A 27253-nucleotide genomic window follows, 5' to 3' on the forward strand; every position below is an offset into this window, starting at 1 on the left:
GGAAACAGATAAGTTTTCTCTGCAACTCCAAGCCTGAAATGAAAGCAAATTTCAAAAGTTGTCAACTACTTTCCCACAGAGTCAATGACAGAAATGTTCCACAAAAGAAGCTATAGGCCTTCCTTCTCCTTGAATTAAGCTAATTAAACATTTTTAAAGAAGGCATAATTAATATTAACTGCTTTCAAAAGTCTCACAGATGCAGGCTAAGATTTGAAAACTGAATTGACAGGTCTCCAACTGTTCAGCTGAGCAGCTCTTTTACATTTTCTATTCAAAAACCATCAAACAGAAGAAAGATAATTCTTTCACACAAGCCTACTAATACGCCAAATACATTTTTGAAAAGCACCTTGGTAAGTCACTGGCCTCAATATACCAGACTGTGCAAAACCTGGTTTGCTCATATTACTTTTAAAGAAGAATGCTTTGCTTGAGGACTCCTGCTTTACTCACACTGGAAAATAACAATTCAGCAATGGAAGGCGGCCTAATCCAGTTTTGAGTGCAAAACAAAGTTAAGGAAACACATGCAGATTTGAATGTTATAAACCCAATTTCAACATCTAAAATACAACTTTAAAAGATGTCATTCTGGGGCTTCCCTAGTGGCGCTGTGGTTGAGAGTCCGCCTGCCGATGCAGGGGACACGGGTTAATGCCCCGGTCCAGGAAGAGCCCACATGCCGCGGAGCGGCTGGGCCCGTGAGCCATGGCCACTGAGCCTGCGCGTCCGGAGCCTGTGCTCCGCAACGGGAGAGGCCACAACAGTGAGAGGCCCGCGTACCACAAAAAAAAAAAAAAAAAAAAAGATGTCACTCAGCCATAACCCTAGCCTGAGCATGATGGCTAACACACCGGACAGAAGTCTCACAGGGACCGGTGCCCCTTCAAACAACTACATGACCTGTCTGACCCAAGAATCCCTGGTCTGCTTAATCTACACCCAAAGGTCTCTCCCTTCCTCTGCCCTTCTTAATTTATTTTAACCTCAGGTTTGTATTTCTTTAATTCTCATTTCTAACAAAGCAATGGCTGCTAGCATAAAACAAAGTCATCTAAGATTAGGCTTGAAAAAAGAAAAGGTATTATCAAGGGAACCAATCATCCTTTGCTAAATTATATTTATGTGCAGCAGTGAGTGCAGAAGATGGACTGGCCAAAGCAAATTATTCTTTAAAGAAGATGGGACAGGTCATCACACAGGCACATACTTCTGCATCACTTCCAAATAAAATTTAACGATTCCAGCAAGTAGACCAAATGTACACATTTAATGATGCTTCCTAAGAGGTGTAAAGTAACATAGCAGTTCCTTCCTTTTACTTATTAACCCACAACTTCAGCTATATTGAAATAAAACTCTTCCTAAGAAGACAAAATTTCTTTGTCATTACTAACATTATTTGCAGAAACCACTAAAAATTGATTCTAATATCCTACTTACTAAATAGTAACACAAAAGGCTAGTATTTGTTTTAATAGGTGGTTAATCTCAAATCAATTTTCTGGATCAATATTTGAAATGCATTTAATATGAAAAAGCACATGCATACTTATCAATATTAAGGGAGATTAGAAAGTACATAATACATAAGATAACAATAAATAAAAATGTGTATTTTATTAATGATACCCTATACTTAAAAGCAACAGAGCTAAGCTTTTTTCTAAAGTGAACGATATTTAATATAAGATTAATCTTCCTCTAATTTTTGGAGAATACAATATACAAAATACAATATTTTTATACAAAAATACAGTGAGCATTAAAGGCAACATTTGAACTTGTATTTAAAATCATAGCATTACAGGTTTTTTTGTTTGTTTGTTTTTGTTTTTTTGCGGTACGCGGGCCTCTCACTGTTGTGGCCTCTCCCATTGCGGAGCACAGGCTTCGGACGCGCAGGCTCAGCAGCCATGGCTCACGGGCCCAGCCGCTCCGCGGCACGTGGGATCTTCCTGGACCGGGGCACGAACCCGTGTCCCCTGCATCGGCAGGCAGACTCTCAACCACTGCGCCACCAGGGAAGCCCTGATTTTTAACTTAATAGGAAATTTTGCTCTATATTTTGGAATTCTCATCTAAAAATTTTTCCCCAATTAAGGAAATGCACTCCTAATTAATTCACAACTCTTTGACAAACACAAAGTATTTGCAAACACCTTAACTGAGGGTCACCTTAAACCTCCAAGGCTAAATTTTAGGGACTGTGTCATGGGTTAGCATGTATATTAATCTACTCTTCAGCATGAACATTTTGTGGAATTTGACAATTTATGTAATTAAATATTTGGTTTATTTGCTTTAGTTGTCATCTGAGTAATTTATTACCTGTTTTCTTTTTGAACATGTTTTAAATTCAGCTCCAATGCACAATGTTGATACTATCCAAAGAACACATCCCCATGGCACTAGTTTTACTAGATCCCCCAACTTGACTAACAGAATTACGACTAACAATTTACTACGTATCCACTTTCCACAAGGACACCTGGACGAGGTAAGCAATCTATAAGAACTGGCCTCTGGTGCTCTCTACCAACCACAGGAAATCAAACCAAACCTAGTGTTTAAGGTCCAAAGTTGATTTTACCAAGCATCTACTGTTCATGCTAAACTTTATTAAGGGCTAAGGGAAAATGAAAGATGAAGATGTTGCTTCTGCCACCATCTAGTTTAGGAAGCAAGAGGTGATATCGATAGCCCCTGTATTAAGATGTTCTCTGTCCACACCAGCCCACCCCTTCTGCTGCATGCACATTCTAACGTGTAAAATGAATTCAGTAATAGTACACATACCTGCACAGCACAATATGGTGGAGTGATAACAGTCACACCTCAAACGAGAACACTTTTTTGCAAAGCAAGATACTTAAAATCCTCATATAACCTTTTCTCAATCAAGCCATATTTGACTGAGTTAATAAGACAGACCTACTCTTAGTAACTGTCTTTAGGCATATGAAAGTTATTTTTAAATGAGGCTCTAATTCAAGAAGTAAGTATAAAAGGAATGGACAAAATTGTGGGATGAGTATCAGAAAGGTGACATAAATGAACATAATTGAACATGAAATATTACTAACACAGATTTAAAACACACCATCTCATGAGTCTTTGAACAGTGGAGTTACAAGACACTTCCATTCATTATTTTTATCTATATTGAAAATTTTCTACAATTAATGTATATTACTTTCCAAATAAAGAAAAAAAATGTTGCACAAAAAACAAACCCTTACAGGTGGTCTACGTTTACATCCATCTAAAGACAGAAAGCTAACTAGATCGTATGAAGATAATGCTTTTCCCACTTTAGTTACCCCACAGAAGAATGTTTCCTAAACGCCTCTTAAGTAGAGAGCTGGTCCTTAAGTGGAAAGCCAAGCTGAGGGTTTCTCTGAAGAGCCCCAATTCCACCACAACACAGGCAGCAAAAGAACCAAGTATCATCAGAACAGCTAAGCTTTTAAAATCCTATTCCCTGGTGCTGCACACATCCACCTGGATGCCAATCGACCTGAATACAATGATTAACAGTTTCCAGAGAAAACAGATGAGGTTAACTGATGAGTGCCACAAATCTCTACCAAATGTATGAGTCACACTGACTCACTTAGGCAGGGCTGGAATTTCACAGCAATGATCCATCACCAATTAAAAATGCAAACAGCTCAGATGAGATGTGTCATCACAGCCAAACACTGTGTGTACAAGGTGCTGCTGCATGGTCATGTTAACACAAGTACATATGATGCAGTGCATTATCTTTAAAAGGGTAGATAAGGCTGCCTCCGGTTCTATGTCACAGCCCTGTAGGCTAAGCTACCTTCACCTTTCACAAGCACTGATCATCCCGCTTTGGCTATTTGAATCAACTTTCCACAAAGACCTGAGCTTCACAGGGATTACATCAGTGACTCAGTAGAAGATATGGGTGCTTCTGTGGAAAATGAATACCGTTGGCATGTGTCCCATTACAGAATTACATACAGTGAAACCAAGTACTATGATGGTTTCTTCCTGAAGTTATTTGGAAACAACTAAAACAGAGCCAACAGGACAGGTGGAGACTGCCCCCAGTTCACTGTGATATATTCAAAAGGCCCCAGTGGGAGGCAGCAATAGTTGCCCTGTGGTCTCCTACGGATGACTGAGGCAGATAAGCTCTAGTCCTGCCCTATCTAATATGTCTTAAGTGATCCTAGATGTCGTCAGCAGTTAATGGGGTATGTTCCCTCAGCTAAGACTTGAAATTGGCTTCTTCACTAGCAGTTCTCAAATCTCAGGGTACATCACAGCTTAATGTAGAAGCAGGAGGAAGAGGGGCTTAGAAAGACCTTCAAGTCCATTCTGCCCCCTCTCCACTGCCTACCACACTGATGGTTTGCACTGTGATTACGGAACTATTGGTTTTTGAGGCGACTGTGGATCTGGAGAGGAAAAACAGCACAAGCTAAAATCTCACAAAGCCAGCTGTTCTGAGATTCAGTTGTTTTTCCTGAATAGATGCTCCCCAGATTGTTACAAGACTTTAATCTCTAGAGTTCTGAAAAAGTTGATTCTGGCATGTTTTGCCAGTTTTCTCACTGCTTTGATGGATCCTGTACTCCACCATTTTCAGTGACATTCCATAACAGACACTTAGAGATCCTGAGTAACATACTCATTCTGAATACACGTAACAATTCCTTCAAGTTAAAGGGAAACAGTCAAACAAGGTGCTGCAACAATTATGTTTCTCTGGTGATGCGGGGTCGTTCCCCAAGATGTCAGGATCAGAGAACTACCTCAGATTCCAAATGAATAAACAGGGAATGACATATTTACAGAGAGGTTGTGGCCCAACGCCTGGATCACGGGATGGGGGCACTAAATTCTGTCCGAGAACCTTTCCTCCGCCAGACGGGCAAGCAGAGTTCTGAGGCTCTGGATCCGTGGACACAAAAGAGGGGTTTCCCAGAGGCAGAAAACAGCCCTGAGTCTAATTTTTGGCACTCCTGCCATTTGTAGGAAAGGGAACAGGGAAGGGATATTTAGGGCTGTCTTTCTGAGGTCTCAAGGGTTGTAAGAAAATCCTGTTTTTTGAGAGGTCATTTTGACAGAAACACCACCAAATTTCTCAGGCCCTCTTCTCCATCCATAGCAGAACTGCCTGCTATCTTGTTACTGAATGAAAACTAAACGTTGCCCTCATAATTCAAAGACAAGACATTATCTTGGAAGAGATGCCAGGTAGAATTCACCAAGTTCTATGAACGTGGAAACAAACAGATGGCAACACTGACTTCAGATCAAAACCAGAGAGAAATGACTCTAACCACTTGTATTAATTTTAACCAGTATAACCAGTATTAACCAGTATTAATTTTAACCAGTATAACCAGTATTAACCAGTATTAATTATAACCAGTGGTTATAAGTTACATGAAATAATAATAAATGAAGTTATAGTCAATGCTAGTAGGAGTAAGAGGCACAAAAAACTAAACAATTGTTGCAAATATCTTTTAAGAAACCTATACAATGTGTTCTGTTTAGTACTATAGTGACACCTGCGCTATCTGCCCAGGAGCCTGTTGTGAGCACCTCGACCTGCACAGTACTGGCAGCAGGTGCTATGCAGAAAAAAAAAAATAGCTCTGTTTGAAAACCTGTCAGAATGACTGTTTAGTGAGAGCAACCAGTTGACTTCTTCTAAGAAATGTCAAAGCAAGTAAAACCTGAATTTTGGACTCCAGAAGGCAAAAAGAATAGAGGTCTGCAAAGGAAACCTGGGGAAGTAGCTCTCTTGGATCTGCTTGACCACAGATTAAATACACAGGAACTTCTCTTGCCAAGTACATATTCATAGCCTGAATTACATACAATGTTCATTGGAGTTCTGGTTAGAGCCATGTTGTGCTATGCTTAAACTGCCATTCATTGTAAGAGAATCTAAAAGAAAGCTATAATAACTCTGAACTAGTTCCTTAGGTTTAGGAATGTAACAGACAAGTGGGACTACACAAAATGAAAAAGCTTCTGCACAGTAAAGGAGACAGAATGAGAAGGAAACCTGTGGAATGGGAGAAAATATTTGCAAACCAAATACCTGATAAGGCCTTAATATCCAGAATATACAAGAAACTCCCACAAATCAATAGCAAAAACAAACAAAAATCATCTAATTAAAGAATGGCAAAGGACTTGAACAGACATTTCTCCAGAGAACACATACAAATGGCCAACAGGTATATTAAAAATGCTCACTAATCATCAGGGAAATGCAAATCAAAACCACAATGAGACAGCACCTCACACCTCTCAGATGGCCATTATCAAAAAAGACAAGACAAACAAGTGTCGACAAGAATGTGTATAAATTAGAACTCATGCACACTGTTGGTGGGAATGCAAGTTGTACAACCACTATGGAAAACAGTATGGAGGTTCCTCAAACAAAAGTAGAACTTCTGTATGTAATGATCCAGCAATCCCACTTCTGGGTATTTATCTAAAAGAACTGAGACCAGAATCTTGAAGAGGTATCTGCATTCACCTATTCCTTGTAGCATTATTCACAAAAGTCAAGATGTAGGAACAACCTAAATGTCCATCAACAGATGAATGGACAAATATGGATAAAATATGGTTTAAAAAAATAGCAGTGATGTGGTGTGATAGGAGTTTTAGCTGATGCTATGGTAGTAATCATTGCAATGTACAAATATATCAAATCAACACATTGTACAACTTAAACTTACACGATGTTATACAACAATTATATCTCAATAAAAAATTAAACTAACTTACATATTCACATACACATACAATATTAAAGTCATGAAAGAGAAAGGGTTGCAAATTCCCTGGTGGTCCAGTGGTTAGGACTCAGCACTTTCACTGCCGTGGCCCGGGTTCAGTCCCTGGTCGGGGAACTAAGAAAGGGTAAGGAACTGTTCCAAGTTAAAGGCCGCTACACAGACACAACTAAGCACAATAAATGATCCTTGCGTTAGATTCTGGACAGAATTTGAAAAAACTGTTATGAAATAGACTGGGATAATTGATGAAACTAAAGAAACTGAACTAAAAATTGTGTCAATATGTAAAAGTTTTGATTTTAATAATTATACCATGGTTATTTAAGAGCATGTTATAACTAAAATTGTAACTAAAATAATAATTTTAGTGTAGGTATATTTGTTCTTAGGGTACCTATGCTAAAATAATTAGGTATAAAAGGGCATGATTCTGTAACTTATTCTCAAATGGTTAAAAGGTGTGTATGTTTACAAAGCAAATGTGCAAATGGCAGAGTAAATTTAGGTACAAAATGTTAAAACAATTGTTGAATCTGTGTAAAGAGCATAAGGGGGATCATTGTACTATAGTTGCTTTTTTTAAGTTTTCAATGATATCAAAATTTAAAGTTACAAAAAGAAAAAGAAGAAACTGTGGTAAATACATACACTGGAATATTATTCAGCCTTCAATTAAAGGAAATCCTGCAATATGTAATAACACAGCTGAACCTTGAGGACATTACTCTATGTGAAATAAGCCAATCACAGAAGAACAAATGCTACATGATTCTATTTATATGAGGTATCTGAAATAGTCAACCTCACTGAAGCAGAGAGTAGAATGGTGGTTGCCAGGGGCTTAAGAGAGGGCAAAGTGGGGATTTAAAGGTATAAAGTTTCAGTTATGCAAGGTAAGTAAGTTCTAGAGATCTGCTGTATAACATCTTGCCTACAGTCGACAACAATGTATTATACACTTAAAAATTGTGAAGAGAGTAGATCTCATGGTAAGGGTTCTTACCACAACAAAATAATAAAAAATAAAAGCAGTATGCTTTACAAAAATAACAATGGGTGATAACATAAGAATGAATGATAAGTAACATGTCTATGATAATTCTGGATGTACAGGAGAAAGACCTATCCTGACGAAAAGCTAGATGTGATCAAATCCTGGATTTGTTTAGAGATCTACATCTGCAAAGCACCAAGCTCTTAGTCAACACCAAACGGAAGCCACTGTTCACCCAGTGATGCCTTAAAAAAAGTCTGATCACCCATCTATTATCTTCACAACATATGCTTATTTCTAAACATATTCTTATATGTGAGTTTTCTATATGTCTGCCTCACCCTCTGAGCCTGTATTATCAAAGGACAGTATATTACTGCAGAACCTTGAAAGGAATGTTTCCTGAACTGACCTAACCAGGTTTTCCCAGAGTCCAGCAAAAAGGTTTTCAAAAATATTCTGTGGAGTCTCCATGCCAACATTTGTGGGATTTGTACTATCTAGGTCCAAATGGCAACAGGAAAAAGACAAGGTATATATTTTTGCCTCTTACCAAAAGTGTCTTCAAAGGTCTAACTATTCAGAAATTAAACTAATATCTACCTATAAATAGATAAATTAGAACTCCCCTGGAAGCTAATGTAAGGGTTCAGCCCAACAGAATGCAACGCCAATTAAGTATGTCACATCGTTTGGCATAACTGTAATAGTCTTTTATGGTTCCAAGGTCTGGCTAATAGAATTTTACCAAGATTTGGGGTTTTAGGTTTCCTCTCCCTTACCGTTCAGACATGACATCACCTGGGCATATTTTTTCTATCAATTACACTCATAAAATACTTGATGCTAAAAAAAAAAAAAAAAAAATGACCCAAGCACTTTTCTGTCTCTACAGCCAAAAGAAACAGAGCTGAAAGAGTAGAACCCAGATTGTTCAAAGTGGGGGTAAAGGAGGAGAGGAAACAGAGAGACAAAGACAGAAACAGAGACATGGGGCGGGGGGGGTACACAAAACTCCTTATGAACCTTTTTTCTTTTAAATCAGTTACTGAAATTTTCTGTTGATCTGTATATCCTGTTAGAGGACCAGGTGATAGCTAGAACACAACCTGTAAGTCAAAAGGTCTCATTACATGCTTTTTGAATGGAATCAGTGAATCAACAGACTCCATCATATGAATGGAGGGTCAATAGTCTGAATTTTCTGATTTTCAATTATATTCCTTTCGTCAAAGGCATTTGCTATGGAGTGGCTAATTAATCAGGATATGACCCTAGGTGAGAAGTGTCCAAGGAAACCATCTAACTCCTGTGACTTTTCAAAAGAAATATTTCTATGTTCATCCAAATTTGGCCCTTCTTTTCGTAAATCTTCAATAAAATATTGTCGATGAGCTAAAATGACAATTCCACAGCCTGGCCTTCAATGCAGTACATAAACTGGCTCTACGCTACTTCCAGCCAGACTCATCTATTCAGTTTCCTAAACAAAACACGCAGTCTCACCACTGACCCACTGCTCATACCACTCTCCCTTCCTCTCCCCTCTCCTACCCACGCCTCCCAGCCTTCCTCATGTTGTTTCACATGCAGACCAAGTCATGACTCTTCCCTAGGTTTGACTGTTCACTCTAGCCTCTAAGGTTCCATATCATTAGTTCTGGTTATACACAAGTGATACTTAACATGTGTTAGTGCATATGTGCGTGAACACACATGCTTCTCAATCAAATCATATATAAAGACACTGACAAAGTGTAAAGAAGTCAGAAGACTTTGATTATAAATCCTGGCTCTATCACTTACGACCTATGGATAACTTCTCTGTGCCTCCTCATCTGTAAAATGGGGCTAATAACTCTTGAACACCTCCCCAAGATTTCATGAAGATATAATGATGTAAGTATGAAAAATTCTTTTATCAGTCATGAATCATGTACAAACATATTATTCCATGTATCCTTCTGTATCCTCAGCACTTGACAAAGCACCCTTCACATGTTAAGTATGCAACAAATCTTGCAGATGAAGACACTAGACCAGGCCTGTAGAAATTTGCTGAGTCATCTTTAGTATTTTCCTCAATTCTATGTAGTTATTTACTGACTACTCACTGTTGCACCAGGTTCTTTATAGGAATTGTTAATTTAATCTCACAACCTATGAGGCAGGTCCTAGATCTGATCTGAGAATCTGTGAGACAGAACCCAACAATGCCCTGGCCAGGTGACTTGTTTTTCCATTTCCACATAGCCTCTTCTAGTCAGTTTTCCATCACAGAAAAGACCCAATAAAGAGGTGGAACAAGTGAATCAGTCTTTCTCACAGTGGGAAATGTCTGGCAAATCTGCCGGTATGGTGCACCCACAAGCTACAATTAAGGCTGTCACCATTTTCATAAGCAAGGCCCTTAATATAAGTTCCAAGCTGAGAATGTGGAATGTACACTCAACCCAAGTACAATTTTCTCTGTTTACAACACCAAATAAAAAAGAAATGCACAAATCTGAAACACAACAACCTAACACTTTTGACTTGTTTCTGCTTACAAATGTGCTGAAAAGGCAAAGTGACAATTTGTAGTTACATATTATTTTTGGAAAGTCTAGGACTTTAGAAAGTCTTTATTTTATAGATGGGTACTGGGTACTGCATTTTCTGCGACCTTTGATCTTCAGGTCAACAGTCTAGCAGGTTAAGGAAGGTCTTCAACAGTTCTCCTTCCTCAGAAATAAAACTCAGGTGTTGGCTATAATGATCAGCTCCTCATTGTTCTTTTTTCTTCCACTCCTTTGCAGTATTTTCTCTCCTTCTAAAGTAAGTGTTAATGAAAATTTTAATCAGCACCTGCCATCTCATCTGGTGAACAGAGAGAATTCAAGCCTTGAAAATAACTGTTTAAATATATTTTTCTTTGTAGAGTTTCCCCTTTAAATTGGCAGCTAGGGTAAATTCTTCAAGATCCTTCCATAGGGAAATATTAGAATAAACAAAGTTAAGGAAACTGAATAAACGTAGAATAGAATACAGATTACAACTCTCAGTCATGACAACTGTAAAAGGTCTGAGTTGATTTTGTAGAATTTGGGGGGAGAAGAAGGAAGAGAAAAGAGAATAATGATTGTTTCAGAAATTACATTCTTAATTTATAGAAGCTGGAAAATGAACAAAATTGAGTTCAACCTCCTTGTTGGGAATCAACATAGAAAGTGCTTTGGCTTCTAACTATAGAATTCGAAGATTTTTTTTTTTTTTTTTTTGCGGTACACGGGCGTCTCACTGTTGTGGGCTCTCTCGTTGCAGAGCACAGGCTCTGGACACGCAGGCTCAGTGGCCATGGCTCACGGGCCCAGCCACTCCGCGGCATGTGGGATCTTTCTGGACTGGGGCACGAACCCGTGTCCCCTGCATCGGCAGGCGGACTCTCAACCACTGCGCCACCAGGGAAGCCCCCGAAGATATATTTAATGTGATATTATAACAGTTTAAGTTAAGAGGTTAGGTGATCTTCTACCCCCAGCAATTAAAACTCAAGGTAAAATGCTCCTGCTGAAATAAAAACTTGTAAGAACTTAAAAGAACTCAACTCTTTCAAGATACCACTTACTTTATAAGCAAACTGGTACAGAGCTGGTGTTTCCATATGTTTAAATAGGATCACTGTTACAAAGAGATCAAGAAAACTGCTTTGAACAGAAGTATCTATTGCAGTGAAGGCCAATGAGCCATATGGGCCATACATGGAAATAGGTCTGCAGTACCTAATTCCTTAGGTCTTAGAGAACAAGGTCTTCAAGCTGGGCCTCAAGTGCCTCATCAACAAAAAGAGTTGAACAAAAACCTGAAAAGAAAAAAGTTTATTCATAATCTCCCCTTCCATAAAAAGTCACTATCTTCATTTAATAAACTTTCCTTTCAACGCCTTCCCATTGCAAATAGGTGAAAATAAAACTATATTAACAGAGAACTTTCCATCTTACTCTTGTCATTCATTTAGGAAACATTCTTCATGTTTCTATATGACCTTATCTTCTAATAATTATAAATATTCTAACACATTGATCATGGTCTCCACTAGAGCATTTGGCACCTTTGGATAAAGTAGAAAAAGGCACATCTCCTGGGAAGGATTAGCAAATCTTCTCCTGCACGGTACAACTTAACATAACTCCACGTGGACACGCTGATCTTAAAACAATAATATTTATGGAGGAAAAAATCATCCTGTGAATATACAGGCAGGATCACATGGTGTGACAGTTTGAGTCAGGGCACCTCACTTCAAATCCTACCTCCTTCACTCACTGTTTGATCCCAGGCAAGTGGCTTAACCACTAGAGGCCTCGGTTTCCTCATAGGGATAGTAATAGTAACAGCTATGTATCTCATAGAGCCATTGTCAGCAGTGAATAATTACAGAAGGCTCTTAGGACAGTGCCTGGTACACAGTGGACACTCAACAAAAGCTTTTTTCCCCAATAAAAATTATATCAATGCTACCAATATCTTTGTGCCCATTTTAAAATAATTTTTAAAAATTACTCCTATGAAAAACATTGCCAAGAATGGGATTACTGCATTAAAATGTGTAAACAAGGATGTAAACTTGAACTCTTCATGTAAACCCACTAAGTATATAAGTGCTAAATAGTAGATGATGACTATTCAAGAGATGCCATTCCATTAAGATAATAATTTCAGGAAAAGCAATGAAATTTGTTCTAGGCAATCTTAGAAAGAAATATAAGTAAGAGTTAATAATATATTAAAGGAAATGTAGATCTTGGTTTCCTCACCACAGTGGGAAGGTCAGTTTGGATGGCATACAAGGTCTACCCAGCTTGGTATGTCTATGACCCAATCTCTCCATTAGACAGCCCTCCACCCCTCTGTACCAGAAATGACAGGTTCTCCCCTCTTTCCCAAACATGTCTGATCTTTGATGTAAGGTTTTGCTCGTCGTATGCTCATTCACTTTACCTCTACCTGGAGCAGCCTTTCCTCACCCTGAGGAGCAACTCTGGCCATCACCCAAAGTCCCAGTTTACATCTGATCCCTTCCTCCAGGCTTTTAGTGCTCCACCCTTTTCCTTTAAAATTTGGAACACTGATTTATTATCTATGGCACTGCTTACTTAAGTCTAATAGCATTAACCATGACATTCTTAAAAAATAAGACCCGTGTCTTCAGAAATCTAGTGTGCACATATATGCATATACAGCATCATTTAATTTAGCTAGATCTGTAGCCACGTTAACAGAAATCTATCTTAACTGAAGGTACACCAGATTCTAAGCTTATGAAACAGCACAATCCAGGTTTCTACTGCATCAACAAACATTTTTTACAACTGCCAACCTGACAAATTTATGATAATACAGAATCTAATAGTTGATACAACTCCTGGTGAGTGTCATGTCATAAAATACTTAATCTGTTTTAAATAGCTAAAAAATAAAGTCTAAATACGAAGAGAGTGTGCATCATTCTAATTTTGTTTAAAAACAGAGCGTTTTTCCTTTTCTTTAATCAAGCCCCATTTATAAAGTGTATGCTTTTTTTAATGTATTTATTTATTTTTATTTTTGGCTGCGCTGGGTCTTTCATTGCTGCGTGCAGGCCTTCTCCAGCTGCGGAGAGTCGGGGCCACTCTTCATTGCGGTGCACGGGCTTCTCATTGCGGTGGCTTCTCTTGTTGCGGAGCACAGGTTCCAGGCACGTGGGCTTCAGTAGCTGTGGCATGCGGGCTCAGTATTTGTGGCTCGTGGGCTCTAGAGTGCAGACTCAGCAGTTGTGGCACACGGCTTGGTTGCTCCGCGGCATATGGGATCTTCCTGGACCAGGGCCCAAACCCGCATCCCCTGCATTGGCAGGGGAATTCTCAACCACTGCGCCACCAGGGAAGTCCCTATAAAGTGTTTTAAATTTCTTGACAACTCATTTCTTCCTCCAAGTTTAACCAACCCTTTTGCTAAGTGATATAGGGTAAGATTACTGAATCTACATTATTATCTGGAGATAGAGATGAGGGAACTAAAATCTGTATTTGGATACAGAAAATATATTCTAATCAAAAAAAGCTACCAGAATAAATCATCTCTACCGAACGTGACTTAGTATCCTTTTATCCATCAAAAAAAAGAACTGTAATAATATTTAAACTGCAATATAGCCTAAAGGTTCAAATTCTTAAAAGGAAGAATCATAATATGATAACAGAGTGTATCAAAGTTTAAAAGGCACTGGGCTTTACCCCAGTAGAGTGATGGCATGAAGCCATGCAGTTATCATATTATAACACGGAGAGCAGCTGCCATACTCTGTCGCCATGCACTATAAGCTCTCTTGGGCGACATTTTCACCCATGACTTATGAGATTTTCCAGTTTGAAGCCTCAACATCAGTGTGTAAACTGAAGCGACTTCAGAGGCAACAGGGAGAGAAGCAGCTCTGGTGGCATTTGAAATGAAGATACTCAGGCAGAGAAACCAATCTGGCGGTGATGCAAGAGATGAATGGAACCGGAGGAAGAGGAGACAGGAGGACAAGGCGATCAGAAATGAGATGGCAGGGCTTCCCTGGTGGCGCAGTGGTTGAGAGTCTGCCTGCCGATGCAGGGGACATGGGTTCGTGCCCCGGTTCGGGAAGATCCCACATGCCGCAGAGAGGCTAGGCCCGTGAGCCATGGCCGCTGAGCCTGCGCGTCCGGAGCCTGTGCTCCGCAACGGGAGAGGCCACAACAGTGAGAGGCCCGCGTACCGCAAAAAAAAAAAAAAAAAAAAAGAAAAAAAAAAGAAATGAGATGGCAGAATGAAAAAGAAGGCCAACAAAAAGAAAGCCAAAAAGTAGAGGCAGCAGAGGAAGAAAGGGGAGAGAGGAAGGAGGAGGAAGAGAAAAAGACATAAACAATCTTTGGGTCTATGAAAAGCAACATGTACCGTGCGCCTGCACTTCTGATTGCTGTTTTTATAAGTCAGAGATGCTATCAAATGACCAAATACAGAATTAGAATCCATGCACACAAGAGCTGGAATATCACTGATATACATCATTTAAAAACAAAAACAAAAATTCAAGCTTCAAGTCAACAAGTGGCATGAAAGTTACTGCCATATTGGTTTTCTTGAGAGCCCATGATGGAGAGCCAAAGGAATTTCAAATGTTCCACTCCTGAGCTTGAAACTGTTTAAGCACAAAAAAGAATGTGACGCTCGTTTCTTAGTTGGTCATCTTCGAGCACACCTGCCAATCAGAAATGTCACAACGGTTCCCAAGTTTCTCAAAACAGCATTTCCATCGTGTCTTTCTCTCTATACTTGGGGTCTCTCTTTTTTTTTTTTTTTTCCAATTTAAAATGAATTCTAGCAGGATCTACCTTAAGCCAACCGTGAGGCAAATCAGGCTGGACACTGATGTCCCTATACCGTGCTGTCCATGGTCCAGGATCACAACTCTCCTTGGATGTGAGATGTTTCCCCTATTTTTCCGACTCTTCCACTCTACCAGAAACAATGTACTCTCAATAACAGTCTTCAGTAATTTGAAAATAGGTGTAATGAGTTATTAATCAGAAAAATGACTTCCGGTTAAGATGGTAGCTGGCCAATATATGATACTTTCCAGCTAAGAAATGAGGAGAAAGCAAGTTAAAACGTACTTTGTCAATTAAATTCCTTACACATAATTATAGCTAAACTAATGGTAAGAGTTTCCATTCGAGTTACAAGGTGATTAGGGAATTCTTCAGGCACAACTGGCCTTCCTTCAACTTCTCTATCAGCCCACATATTCCTCTGTCCACATGTAAAGTTCACACAGACCAGCAGGTTATATAGCCTTTGACCTATTGTAAATACTGTGAGATGAACTGAAACATGGTTCTTCATTATTACTGAATCATTCCAAAGCCGTTAATATTCTTGGCATTTCCAAACAAGGAAAATCTGAATGCTTGATAGGAAGCATCGCATTCAAACAACAAATCCCGGAGCAGAACTGAACTTCATTCTAAAGACTTTAACTTTCCATGACCAAAACCCAAGTCAAAGGGACAAGAGGTATCAAATACAAAAGGTCTGAAAGCCACGTATTCACTGATCACAACCTGACACATGGACTTTACTACAATGACCCAACACCCATGGTGATCTTAAATAGTGACAGGAACAACGTCCACTTGCCAGATCAAGCCTGAAATAAGCGAGATAAAATTGTCAAGCTACAAAGAGTAAGCAACATTTGGGAATGAGGGGCTTATTAATAAAAATTTTTATTAAACTCCTGGAACATAGAAACCTTTATGAACTTGCTCTAGATGATAACTCTGTCTTGTCGGGCAGGAGTTTTGATTTACCCGCCCATGTATACTAACTCTGAGTACAGTGGCTAGCAAATTACAGAAGCTCAGAAGTATTTTTCAGTGAATGATTGTAGGTCTGAGTGAATGAACAATCTCAGTGATATTACACCCAGGTGTTCATCCCCCATCCTAACTTAGCATGGTGGTATTTCAGCCAGAAAAGACAGGAGAAGGAATCCCTAGGAGGAAATAGAAGGTTGACAATGGAGAGCACACCCAACCAAAGGAGCACTGCTTAAAGGCATCTCCTTAATAAAAATGATCACTACAGCATTCTGTACCTATGTCTAAGAACACATCCCACAGAACACACACCTGAGCTATCACGGGAGGAAGGGAAGAGAGGAATCGGGTTTAAACAGCATCAAGTTCTTGAGATCCTCAGATCTCGATGTGCTGCCTCTACCCAGGAAACAGAGGCCAAGTCAGTATATCAGCACCTTCCTGGTTTCAGAAACTTATCTGCCTATGGAGACTACTCTGTTGTGTCATTTGGCAGCAGAATTTTTTTTTTTCTCTGCTGAATGGAGTGGTATCTGCAGAAAGCTATTGAAAGTGACTGAGTATTGCCCCAGTGATGATTCCATGAACTCCCAAAGAAACCTGCATTTGCAATCACTGACAACACAAGTGCTGTGTGGCAAGATACAGCAATACATGGCCCAGGATCCTCAACAGAAGCTGTCCTGACATATCTGCCTCTTTCCTGAATCAAGGCACTCACCGCAGTGCAGGATGTCTTCCCGAGCGGGATACACTGTTGCCCACGGGGGAAGGCAGGTTGCTCCCTCTGTGCAGGTCCTCGATGGACCGACTCCAGGGCTTTGATTTGTCCACTGAGCTCTCCACAGTGCTTTCCACACTTTCAAAGTCAAAACTAAAACAAAAGAGAAATGCCACTAAAGACTTAATTCACATTCACACAAATACATGGATGTGCAAAACTCACTCCTTCCAACTCCTTCTGCACCTTAATATGGGTAGTTTTTGCAAACAAAGAAACCTGAAAATGGAATACAAACGAATTTTCATGGACTGAGCGTTAGCTTTGAAAATACAGAATGACAAATAGGGATGTGTTATTCGTATCTTATTATAAGGCTTGCTGACTTACCGATTACTAATGAGCTATGGTGGGATGGGGAAGAAAGATCTCAGAGCTGTCTTCATTTTGCTTTAACAAGTCAATATGTTAGGCTTATACTAATTTATTCCTCTCCGTCAAGTTTCACTGAGCATTTTCGCCTAGTGTGTTGGCAAGTGTACCTTTCCAACCATATGTGATACATTACTTGCAAAGTTATGAATTTGCTTTGATTTTGGAATCTCTTCCCAATGTGGTGCTCTTTAAAGTAGGGCTGTTGTTTCTCTGACATTTTTTGAGGTTATTACTCATGTTCACCATGTTAGAATAAATGGCTAGTTAAATTGCTCATTCTTGTATAATTTTAGGAACTTTTAAACAGACAGGCCTTTGTGTTCTGTGCATTCTTCCCCTTCCAAAGTCAGTAGCTCTGCTTTCTCAAAAATACATTTTATCAACTGCTTCAACCCATAGTTCCATCAAGCAACACCTGATCGGACAGAAAATAAACACAATGCAGCCATAATTAATAGCATCTGGAAGATATTGGAGGCTATCATGGGAAAAAAACATCAACAACACATATTGGAAATAGCAAGTATGACTTTTTATACAAGCATGACTGCCAAAATTAAATATTTGGTTAGAACTACCATCTGTAAACTAGGTTATGCTCTCCATTTATTAAATTGTAATCCAGATAACAGAGACGGATGCACAAAGTCATTGAATGGGTCTAACAATTCTGTCATTCCTTAGGATACAGGAAGCAGTGAACAGAAAAGGGGTGGAATTGAGGAATCTAACAGATCCTTAAGGACTAAAAATAGAAGTCTATAACTGACACTGGAAAAGGTAAACCTAGGGGGCATCCCAAGGTCACTCATGTCATTACGACTCCCACCAAGCCACTCTGCAGCCCCCATATGTTCAGTTGTTCAGCATCCTTATGCTCCTCTCAGCTCATCTCCGACTCTCACTGAGCAGAAAAAGAAACACATACCTTGGTGAAAGCTCCCATTTTAGGGAAGGCACATGAGTCTGTTATTTCACATTACATGAGCTAGAAAATTGTCACATGCTGAGGAATAGTAAGAAATTTTTTTCAGCCCATTTAGTTTCAAGAAAGTATGTACATAAATTATGTATCTATATATAATTTTTCATGTAATTAAAGTATAAAATTTCATGTAATTAATTTTGTAAGGAAAAAAATAATAAAACTATTAAGCAAAGAATGTAAAGCTAATGCCCACCCCACCCCCAAAAAAGTAGAAGATTAGGAACCAAAAGCTCTGAGTTCTGATCTTTTGTTGTCTTTGCTCTTGGCCTGCAGACCAGAAGAATTCCCTCAGAGTAGCACTACCTTTTCCCATTGGTCTCGTGTATAGGTGCATTTGGGAAAGCTCGTTTACAAGTTCTATCGTGATGGGGTAAGGGGTTAATTACAGCAAACATATTACAAACAGCATGCAATTCTTTCCCATTATTCCTGTAGTTTCTTAGCCCTTCCTTAATTCCTCAATAAATATTCTTCCAGATTTTAAAATATGCAACAGGATAATATTCCTATTCTGTTTTGTCATATAATATAAATTGTAAGGGAGATTAGCAGTTTTCAATGTAATGGAGGTAGATAAGGAACAACGTTTGGAAGAGCATGCTACAAAAACTAGAATTATAAGGAAGATAAGAACTTATCTACTGGGTTTTCTTATTATATTCCATATCATATATGAGTTATCAAAACTGAAACTCATCAGACCAGTTTCAGTTAACACTTTACTTTCTGCAGCTATAAGGTAGGAATAATTATAGTTTTCTCTTCACAAATTCTCCAGGAAGCGATGAGGATTTTAAGATAACATCTGGTTAGATCTTAAAGTGGGGCAATATAAAAAACAAGTTCCTGCTTTGAAAAGAAGAGTTGAGAAGAAAAAAAAACACCACCTAGGCTGAAATGTCTTCCAATCAAATTAAAAATACAGTATTGGGACTTCCCTGGTGGTGCAGTGGTTAAGAATCTGCCTGCCAATGCAGGGGACATGGGTTTGATCCCTGGTCCGGGAAGATCCCACATGCTGCGGAGCAACTAAGCCCGTGCGCTACAACTACTAAGCCTGCGCTCTAGAGCCCGCGAGCCACAACTACTGAGCCTGCGCACCCTATAGTCCATGCACCGCAACTACGGAGCCCACGCACCACAACTACTGAAGCCCATGCGCTCTAGAGCCCGCATGCTGCAACTACTGAAGGCTGCGTGCCTAGAGTCCGTGTTCCACAGCAAGGGAAGCCACGGCAGTGAGAAGTCCGTGCGGAACAATGAAGATCCATCACAGCCAAAAAAATAAATAAAAATTTTAAGAATACAGTATTATTTCCTCAATCTGTGTATGTGAGAGTGGATACTGGAATAGTTTTTGATTAAAGAGGAAATGTGGAGAAGAGAACGTCTCATTCAAATGTACACTTTCCTTTCCTGTTGTAAATCTTTCCAGAAGCCTAGCAAATGAGAAAACTTTATGAATTAACAAAGGAAAGGTGAAATAAGTAAAAAATTTTTTCCTGCTCTGCCCTATTTTTTCCCCTTCCCCCTATGAAGGGGAAGTCAAAACAATACAAATACATATAAATTAAAAAGGGAAAACCTCTTGCTGACTCCACTTCCTCCACTCCCACTGTGTTTGGTACCTACTTCTGCAATCATTTTCTCTGTATTTACTAACACCTACAAATATGCATATACAAGTTTGTTTTTTTTTTTAATAAAAAGGGAGTCACTCCTCTGTACTTTGCTTTATTCGCTCAACAATATATCATATACCTCTTCCAATAATTGCTACAGTATTCTACCATATGGATATACATAACTTGAGCACTAAAGAAAGCACTTCTTTTTGAAATAAGCACTCCTCTAAGGGTGGTTTTACTCCCCTGTTTTATTTCTGCCTTAAAAGCATTTCTAACAACAATTATGAGATTTGCTTTTAGTTACTTGAATATAAACAAACCTCCTTAAACCTTACCACATCTGCTTCTGGGTGTCTCCCCTCAGTGTGGTACCTAATTTTACCACTGAGATGCAACTTCTGTGACCACATAAAATTTAAAAGGAAACAAGCCAAGTTTTACTTACGTTACTGCGTATTGTGCAAATGACAGATATTCTACTAGAACATCAAGACCTTTATTTTCTTCATTCAGAAACTCTCTGACCCATCTGTTCAAAAAAAAAAAAAAATCATTGGCAAAGTTCATCGCATGCTCTACCATGAAAAGGACACAGTGAAAACTTGTTTTTTTCCACCAGAAACATTCACCGCCTGAAAGGAACTATGGAGTAAGGCCTAGACTATAACACATGAGGTAGGAGCTTTTAAATATGGCAACTAAGAAAACCATAATATTTCAGCATGAGCGACAAGGGGTCAAAAAGTGTACGAGTTTCTTCCTTGTATTTTACTGCTTAGGAGACTGACGATAACCTGTAAGGAACTTTCTAAAACAGGAACTTGCTAACTGTCCTTTTCTTCCACCACAATTGATCTGGAGCCTGCTTGTTTAAGGAGCCAAGACTGCACGGGGAATCAGGCAGACTAGGGACATGACAACATAACCACTGAAATCCAGGCCAGATTCCAAATCCACATTCAACTCCTTCTTGGCACAGTGAGCTGTAGAAAACACTCAACTAGCCAATGAGAGACCCGTGTTTATGGGCTTCTGGAAATTCAATAGGGATAATGACTAACTTAATTTTTTCCATGAATGTTAAAACCTTTTAAAAAGTCGCAGGCACCACGCACCATCATCAAAGCCAAGGCGTGACAAATACCAAGCTTCTTAAAATTCATTTTAAAATGATACCACTTTGCATTTGAATGGTGGATCCGTAAGCAGTTCACTGAGAATGTTTACACGTTTTTATTTGTTCATAACAACGCCTAGAAGATGGAGCAGAGTGGTCAGGTACTGAGGATAAACACCTGTTACCGCATGTCACAGATTTCCTCCAGGACATCCACCTTCAAAGAACATGTGATACCCCATCAAGCCTTCACTGGGTTGGAAACTCCAAGAAGTAATAAGTAAAAAGCTGTGCTATTCTATCACAGAAGTGATCTTGGGGTACATCTGCCAACAGCAATGCAAAGTGGTTGCCTTCCTCCAGGAATACCAAGCCAACAAGGTCCACCAGCTATGCACACGATGGCTCCTACAGAAACCAGTTTTGACAGCTATTAGAACAACAGTGGGACAATTCTACCGTGTGTCTTTAAGGATGAGCAGTCCCTTGAGGTTTCTGTCTTAAAGGAAGGAAAAAAACCTGGTGGATTCAGAACGCCTATTTTTAAAATTTTGTTTTTAGGGGGATTTTGTGGTGGTTGTTTGTTTTATCCTCCAGCTCATCCTTTCTTCTAGTCCTATCATCGGCATAATGTAACCTCAGGTCTTCAGGCAGTTCCAGAAGACAGTAAGGTGGAAAAAGTAGATAGCTTGCCTCGTACTCCCCCCCAAGTGCCTCAGGCAGGCTGTGACAAAAAGTATGCACTCAACATAGCCACGTGTAAGTATATAACATTTAATCTAAAAGAGACCTAGGGAATTCCCTGGCCATCCAGTGGTTAGGACGCCATGCTCTCACGGCCAAGGGCCCAGGTTCAATCCCTGGTCGGGGAACTAAGAACCCACAAACCGCGTGCCCCCCCCCCAAGAAAAAGAGAGAGACCTAAAGTGGAAACACTGGCAAAGAAAACACTACCTTTTGGGTCTCACGAAGTGGCTTTGTTATGAGAGCTGACCAGAACTAAGGGGATGGCTATTAGGAGAGGTTGAAGTTTCATTTCACCACCACCACATACACGCTCTCACAGCATCTACTTCTAGATCCTTATTTTCATTTGATTTATTTTAAATTACTCCCAATATGGCTAGGTCTCAGAAGACATTGGACATTTTTAAGTGCTGATAATTAAAAGCTTAGAAATGGTAAAAAAAAAAAAAATTCCCTTTTAAAACTGGTAGGAGACTGAAGAAAGCTAGAACTTACTATCAAATCAGATGACTAGCTGTGCTCTTGAGATTCAAGCCTCTTAGCCTCTCTGAGGCCTCTCCATTGGTCAGATCTATGGGTTCTGACTGCATAATTTAAACTAGCCCTCCTTGGTGGCTGCACAAAACCACAGGGTCCAGATATTTCAGAGCAATCTTGGTTTCACATATTCTGTCTCAGTGACCCATAAGAACACTCTAATTTAGGAGTTGAGAAAAACAGCCATTATAGTTCCTTTTGGTTGATTTTCCAGACACTGCCTCTAAAATGTAGAGATGGTCCACGACATCCTAAGGACCTGCTAGCACCTTCATCTCACTTAGTTTAGCCACAAACTGGAGAGAAGGCAAATGACTCATGGATATTAAAAAAAAAAAGAGGAAGGAAGGAAGAAAGAAATGGTGGGAAATAGCCAAATACAGTCAGAGCTACATTTCTCTTCACTCAAAGTACTAATATGCATATATTTTCATGCAGTGATAAAACCTATTAATTGGCTTTTACTTCAATTTAGCACCCTTATCAGTGCCCCTGCCCTGACTTGCTGACTTTGAGTGAAAGCGCTTTAAAAATAAATTTCAGGACTTCCCTGGTGGAGCAGTGGTTAAGAATCTGCCTGCCAATGCAGGGAACACGGGTTCGAGCCCTGGTCTGGGAATATGCCACATGCCGTGGAGCAACTAAGCCCGTGCGCCACAACTACTAAGCCTGCGCTCTAGAGCCCGTGCTCCGCAACAAGAGAAGCCACTGCAGTGAGAAGCCCGCGCACCGCAACAAAGACCCAACACAGCCAAAAATAAAATAAATAAAACCTTACTTTTAAATTAATTAATTCATTAATTAATTTCAAAGTGAAAGTCAGGAGCCAGCTGCTCCGTTCCTAAAAAGTCAGCGACAGTGTAACACGTCCTGCCTTTGAGAGGTTTAATTTCATTTTTAACCTCTTTTTCTAAACTGTGAGATCTTCCCTGGGTCTCTGTTCTGGCCCAAACCCCTGCAGGTGGTTTAGGAAAGAATAAGATAGAGATCCATCACAGCTGACTACCTTACCCCCTTTGTCAAGTGGTATCAGGTTAGTAAAGTCATCTCAGCAAAAAGGCTATGGATTACAAGAAAAGAACAGCCTTCTCTTTTCTTCTTGTCCTCTCAATCCCTATCCCTTCTTCACTTAGGATATTCTGTATAGGAGAAAACAGAGGCGAGAGTGAACTTCTGTGGAAATCAAATAGGTAGAGATGAAAAAAGGGCAACTTTCCAAGCAGTATGTTTAATCTAAAGGCATAAAAAAATGGATGCCCCATTCTGCAGATTTATGTACATGATCATGACATATCATAAATGGAGGGTTCCTACAGTAAATTTCCATTTTCACCTCTGCGCATGCTACACACGCTTTAATATAGTGCCAATATGCAAACAGTTTCAAATTGGGTGATTACAAGTTTTGGAAAGTAGAATTATTTCTGACTCTGACAGCATGCATCACTTACTGAGTACCTCACAGATTCGATGTAATTACCATATGTTGTAAATTTGAATTTACGCAAATTCCAAATCAACTGCTTAGGAGCTGGAAGGCACAGTGATAATGAGAAATAGCTCTGGAAAAAAAAACTTATTCAAGGAAGGGCTCTAAATGCAAGTGCCAAGAGTTACTGTTTTACTGTAGACAGGTCAAAGCTTTGTTTCCAAATTGCTATTGTCTTCTCTCTGCCTCCCAAATCTCAGAACCTCGTTGTTCTCATCTAGAAAATAAAGTCTCAAAGGACATTACTGGCTTTAAATTTCTAAGATCAAACAACAAAACAGACCCGAGACACACAAGATGAATGGACAGATGGTGAATTCCCTCTGCCAGTTTCCTTTAGAGGGATACTACAGGCATCCGGTAGGAACTGCAGTTGCTGACAAATCATGAAAAAAAAATCACAAGAAGCGAGAGATAGAAGGTAAACGTCACTCAGATCCATCATCAGATACCAAATCTATGCTGTGAGACAGCATCTCAAACTGGTTCTCAAAGTACAGCCCATGGACCACCAGGGGTCCCTGAAACCCTCTCAGGGGTCTATGAAGTTAAACCTATTTTCATACAAATATTAAGTCGTCGCTTTGGTCACTGTGCTGACACTTGCACTGATGGTACAAAAGAAATGGGAATGAAACTGCTACCACCAAACAATACACCTTTTTACTGTATTCTTCACCCCAAGCACTCAGAAAGGGGAAAAAAGTCAGCTTCACTTAAACCTGTCCTCAGTGAAGTGCTAAAAATTACTGACTTTATTAAAGCTTGCTCCTTGAATATACGTCTTTTTAATTCTCTGTGTGACAAAATGGAATGCCCACATATAGCACTTCTGCTGCCTGCCCAAGCACCACGGCCGTCTTGAGGAAAAACACTGGTGCAATTGCTGGAGCTGCAAACTGACCCAGCCATTTTCTACATGGAATGTCCAATGACAGACACATTGTGGTTATTCTCTCTTGGGTATTTGGCAGATATTCTCAAAAGTGAATGAAGTGAGCCTGTCATTGTCAGGAAAAGAACTGACAATATTTTTTGTCAATGATAAAATCTGAGCTTACAAACAAAAAAATTAGAATTCTGGAACACTTATATTTACCACCATGAGTCTGACAGCTTCCCAATACCTAAAGTAAATTCTGATGACACTGGTGATTATTAACAAATATGATTTTATATTGTAGAATAAAATGTGTTGATGTTTGAAAGATCAGGATAACTCAGCGAAACAATATATTTCAAATGATTTTTTCATGATGTTAAAAAGTATTCAGGGGTAGAAATACCCAATCAAAGTGAAAGACAGCACAATGGATTTTAGTATCGACATAACAGAACACAAAAGCTAACTGATTCGGTTTCAGATTCTATCAATACATTGCAACTAACGTTAAGAAATTACACCTTTAAATTTTGGTGTGATACCAAAAAATAGCCACAATTATCTGAAACGGTTACTTAAAAACTCTTCATTTTTCCAAGTGTGTATCTGTGTAAGGCCAGGTTTCCTTCCTATACATCAACCAAAACACATCATTAACAAATTGAATGCAGACAAAGATATGAGAATCCAGCTGCCTTCTATTAGTGAGACAGTAAAAAGATTTGTAAACGTGTAAATCAATGCCACCCTTGTCACTAAATTTTTTTTGCTTTGGAAAATAGTTATTTTTCATGAAATATGTTATTTGTGCTATATTATGTTTATTATTTTATATTTATATATTTACATTGAATATTTATTGTTAAATAAATATTAAATTTTATTAAATAAGCATATCTAAAATTTATTAGTTTAAATTTCCAATATGGTAACACTAATAGCTAAAACCCACATAAAAACTTACTGGGGCTCAAAATAATTTAAGACAGTAAAGGAGTCCTGAAATCAAAAAATTTAAGAACTGCTGGTTTAGATAACAGGCTTTAGATTTGGACATCTCCAGGTCCAAACCTCAGTGCTTCTCAATTGTGTGGACTTGAGCAAGATATTTAATTGCGGACTCTGTTTCCTCATCTGTAAAACGGAGGTTCAGAGGAAAAGGGCAATAATAAAAAGATTTCTGTAAGAAATAATACGTTTAACTTACCAAATACAGTGCTTAGTAACAAATACAGTGCTTAAGAAATGACTAAATGATTATGATCTTGAGGACTTCCAAAAAGCATCATCTAAGGATGAATTAATCGTAGGGTAGCTTGAGGCACACATATACGTGTTAAACCCCAGAGAAGACACTCACTGCACATTCCCCAGCATCTTCCTCCTTCTACAGATCTCCTCCTCTCCTTGCCAACTTGCACCTCCTGCCTGTCACCTCACGCCCATTCTTCTCATCTCCCCCACCGAGATACAGTGAAGCAAGCACCTTTCAGGACGTCTATGACCTTGCACTCAGGATGAAAAGCACCTCCTGCCTGTCACCTCACGCCCATTCTTCTCATCTCCCCCACCGAGATACAGTGAAGCAAGCACCTTTCAGGACATCTATGACCTTGCACTCAGGATGAAAAGTAATTTTCCATCATAATAGGCAGTTTTACTCAAATGACCTACCTGCAAGGAGAGCGAGCCTACACCTCAGTTTCATGGACTAACATCCGCCAATCTATCCCAACCGCCAGCACCTCTGGAATCTTACCACCCCATATCCAAGACATCCCAACGCCCGTCTCCCAGTAGAGCACGGCCAAGTCAATGTGCTCTAACAGTGCTCAGCTCCCTTCAAGGGTATTTCAAGTCATTGCAAGGGCTTCGATTAGTCATAATCCAATTCTCCTCGACTGTTATAGTTCCTAAGAGTAAGTGAATGAGATTATTTCTAGTCCAATCCTTATTTCAATTTGGCTCCCCCCCAAAATTAATTATCTTTCTCACGAGACTGTTCCATTTATAGTTTTAGGCTGACCCTTTTGCTTGACAAAGCTGTAGCTTGGAATGTTACTTCAGCAAAGCCCCAGATTTTAACCTTGGAATGCAGGCATATGCCAAAAATAATTTTTTTTAAGAGAAGTAGATTTTAAATGTAATTCTTCCTTTTAATTTCGGCAAATCATAAACTCCTAGGTAACAGGGTCCTTTTAGACAGAGAAGGTAACATTCTCTGCATGGGTTTCCTTAGGGATATATTACACAACACTGTCCGATAATTATTACATTTACTATTATTTTCAACAAGCATAACAACAAATAACAGCTATCATATATTGAGAGTAATTACTATGTATTAAACCCTATATTAGGTCTTTCATAAGTTATCTCATTTAATCCTTACAACATTCCTATTAGATAAGTATTATTATCCTCATTTTATAGATGAGAAGTCAACTTAGGTCACATGATAAATACAGAGAGTTTATGTAACTTACTTAAGTCAAATAACTGATAAGGGGGCATGGCAAAAATATGAGCCAAGATCTCTCTT

The 27253-nt window shown here is 39.2% G+C and overlaps 1 protein-coding gene across 6 annotated transcripts in view; it reads right to left on the reverse strand.

Moving 5' to 3' along the window:
• FMNL2 (formin like 2) overlaps positions 1-27253 on the reverse strand; it is a 310739-nt gene that overhangs the window by 74949 nt on the left and 208537 nt on the right. For all 6 annotated transcript variants that reach the window (XM_022569727.3, XM_022569730.2, XM_089916816.1 and 3 more), the window contains exons 5-6: positions 20384-20467; positions 16888-17040 (exon numbers count right to left, since the gene is read on the reverse strand). In XM_022569727.3, the coding sequence (XP_022425435.2) occupies positions 16888-17040; positions 20384-20467 (237 nt within the window). The remainder of the gene's footprint in view (positions 1-16887; positions 17041-20383; positions 20468-27253) is intronic.

This window comes from Delphinapterus leucas, chromosome 8, assembly GCF_059928025.1.
Source record: "Delphinapterus leucas isolate spDelLeu-1000000601 "Yukka" chromosome 8, BTC_Dleu_Yukka2, whole genome shotgun sequence".
NCBI classification, from domain to species: domain Eukaryota; kingdom Metazoa; phylum Chordata; class Mammalia; order Artiodactyla; family Monodontidae; genus Delphinapterus; species Delphinapterus leucas.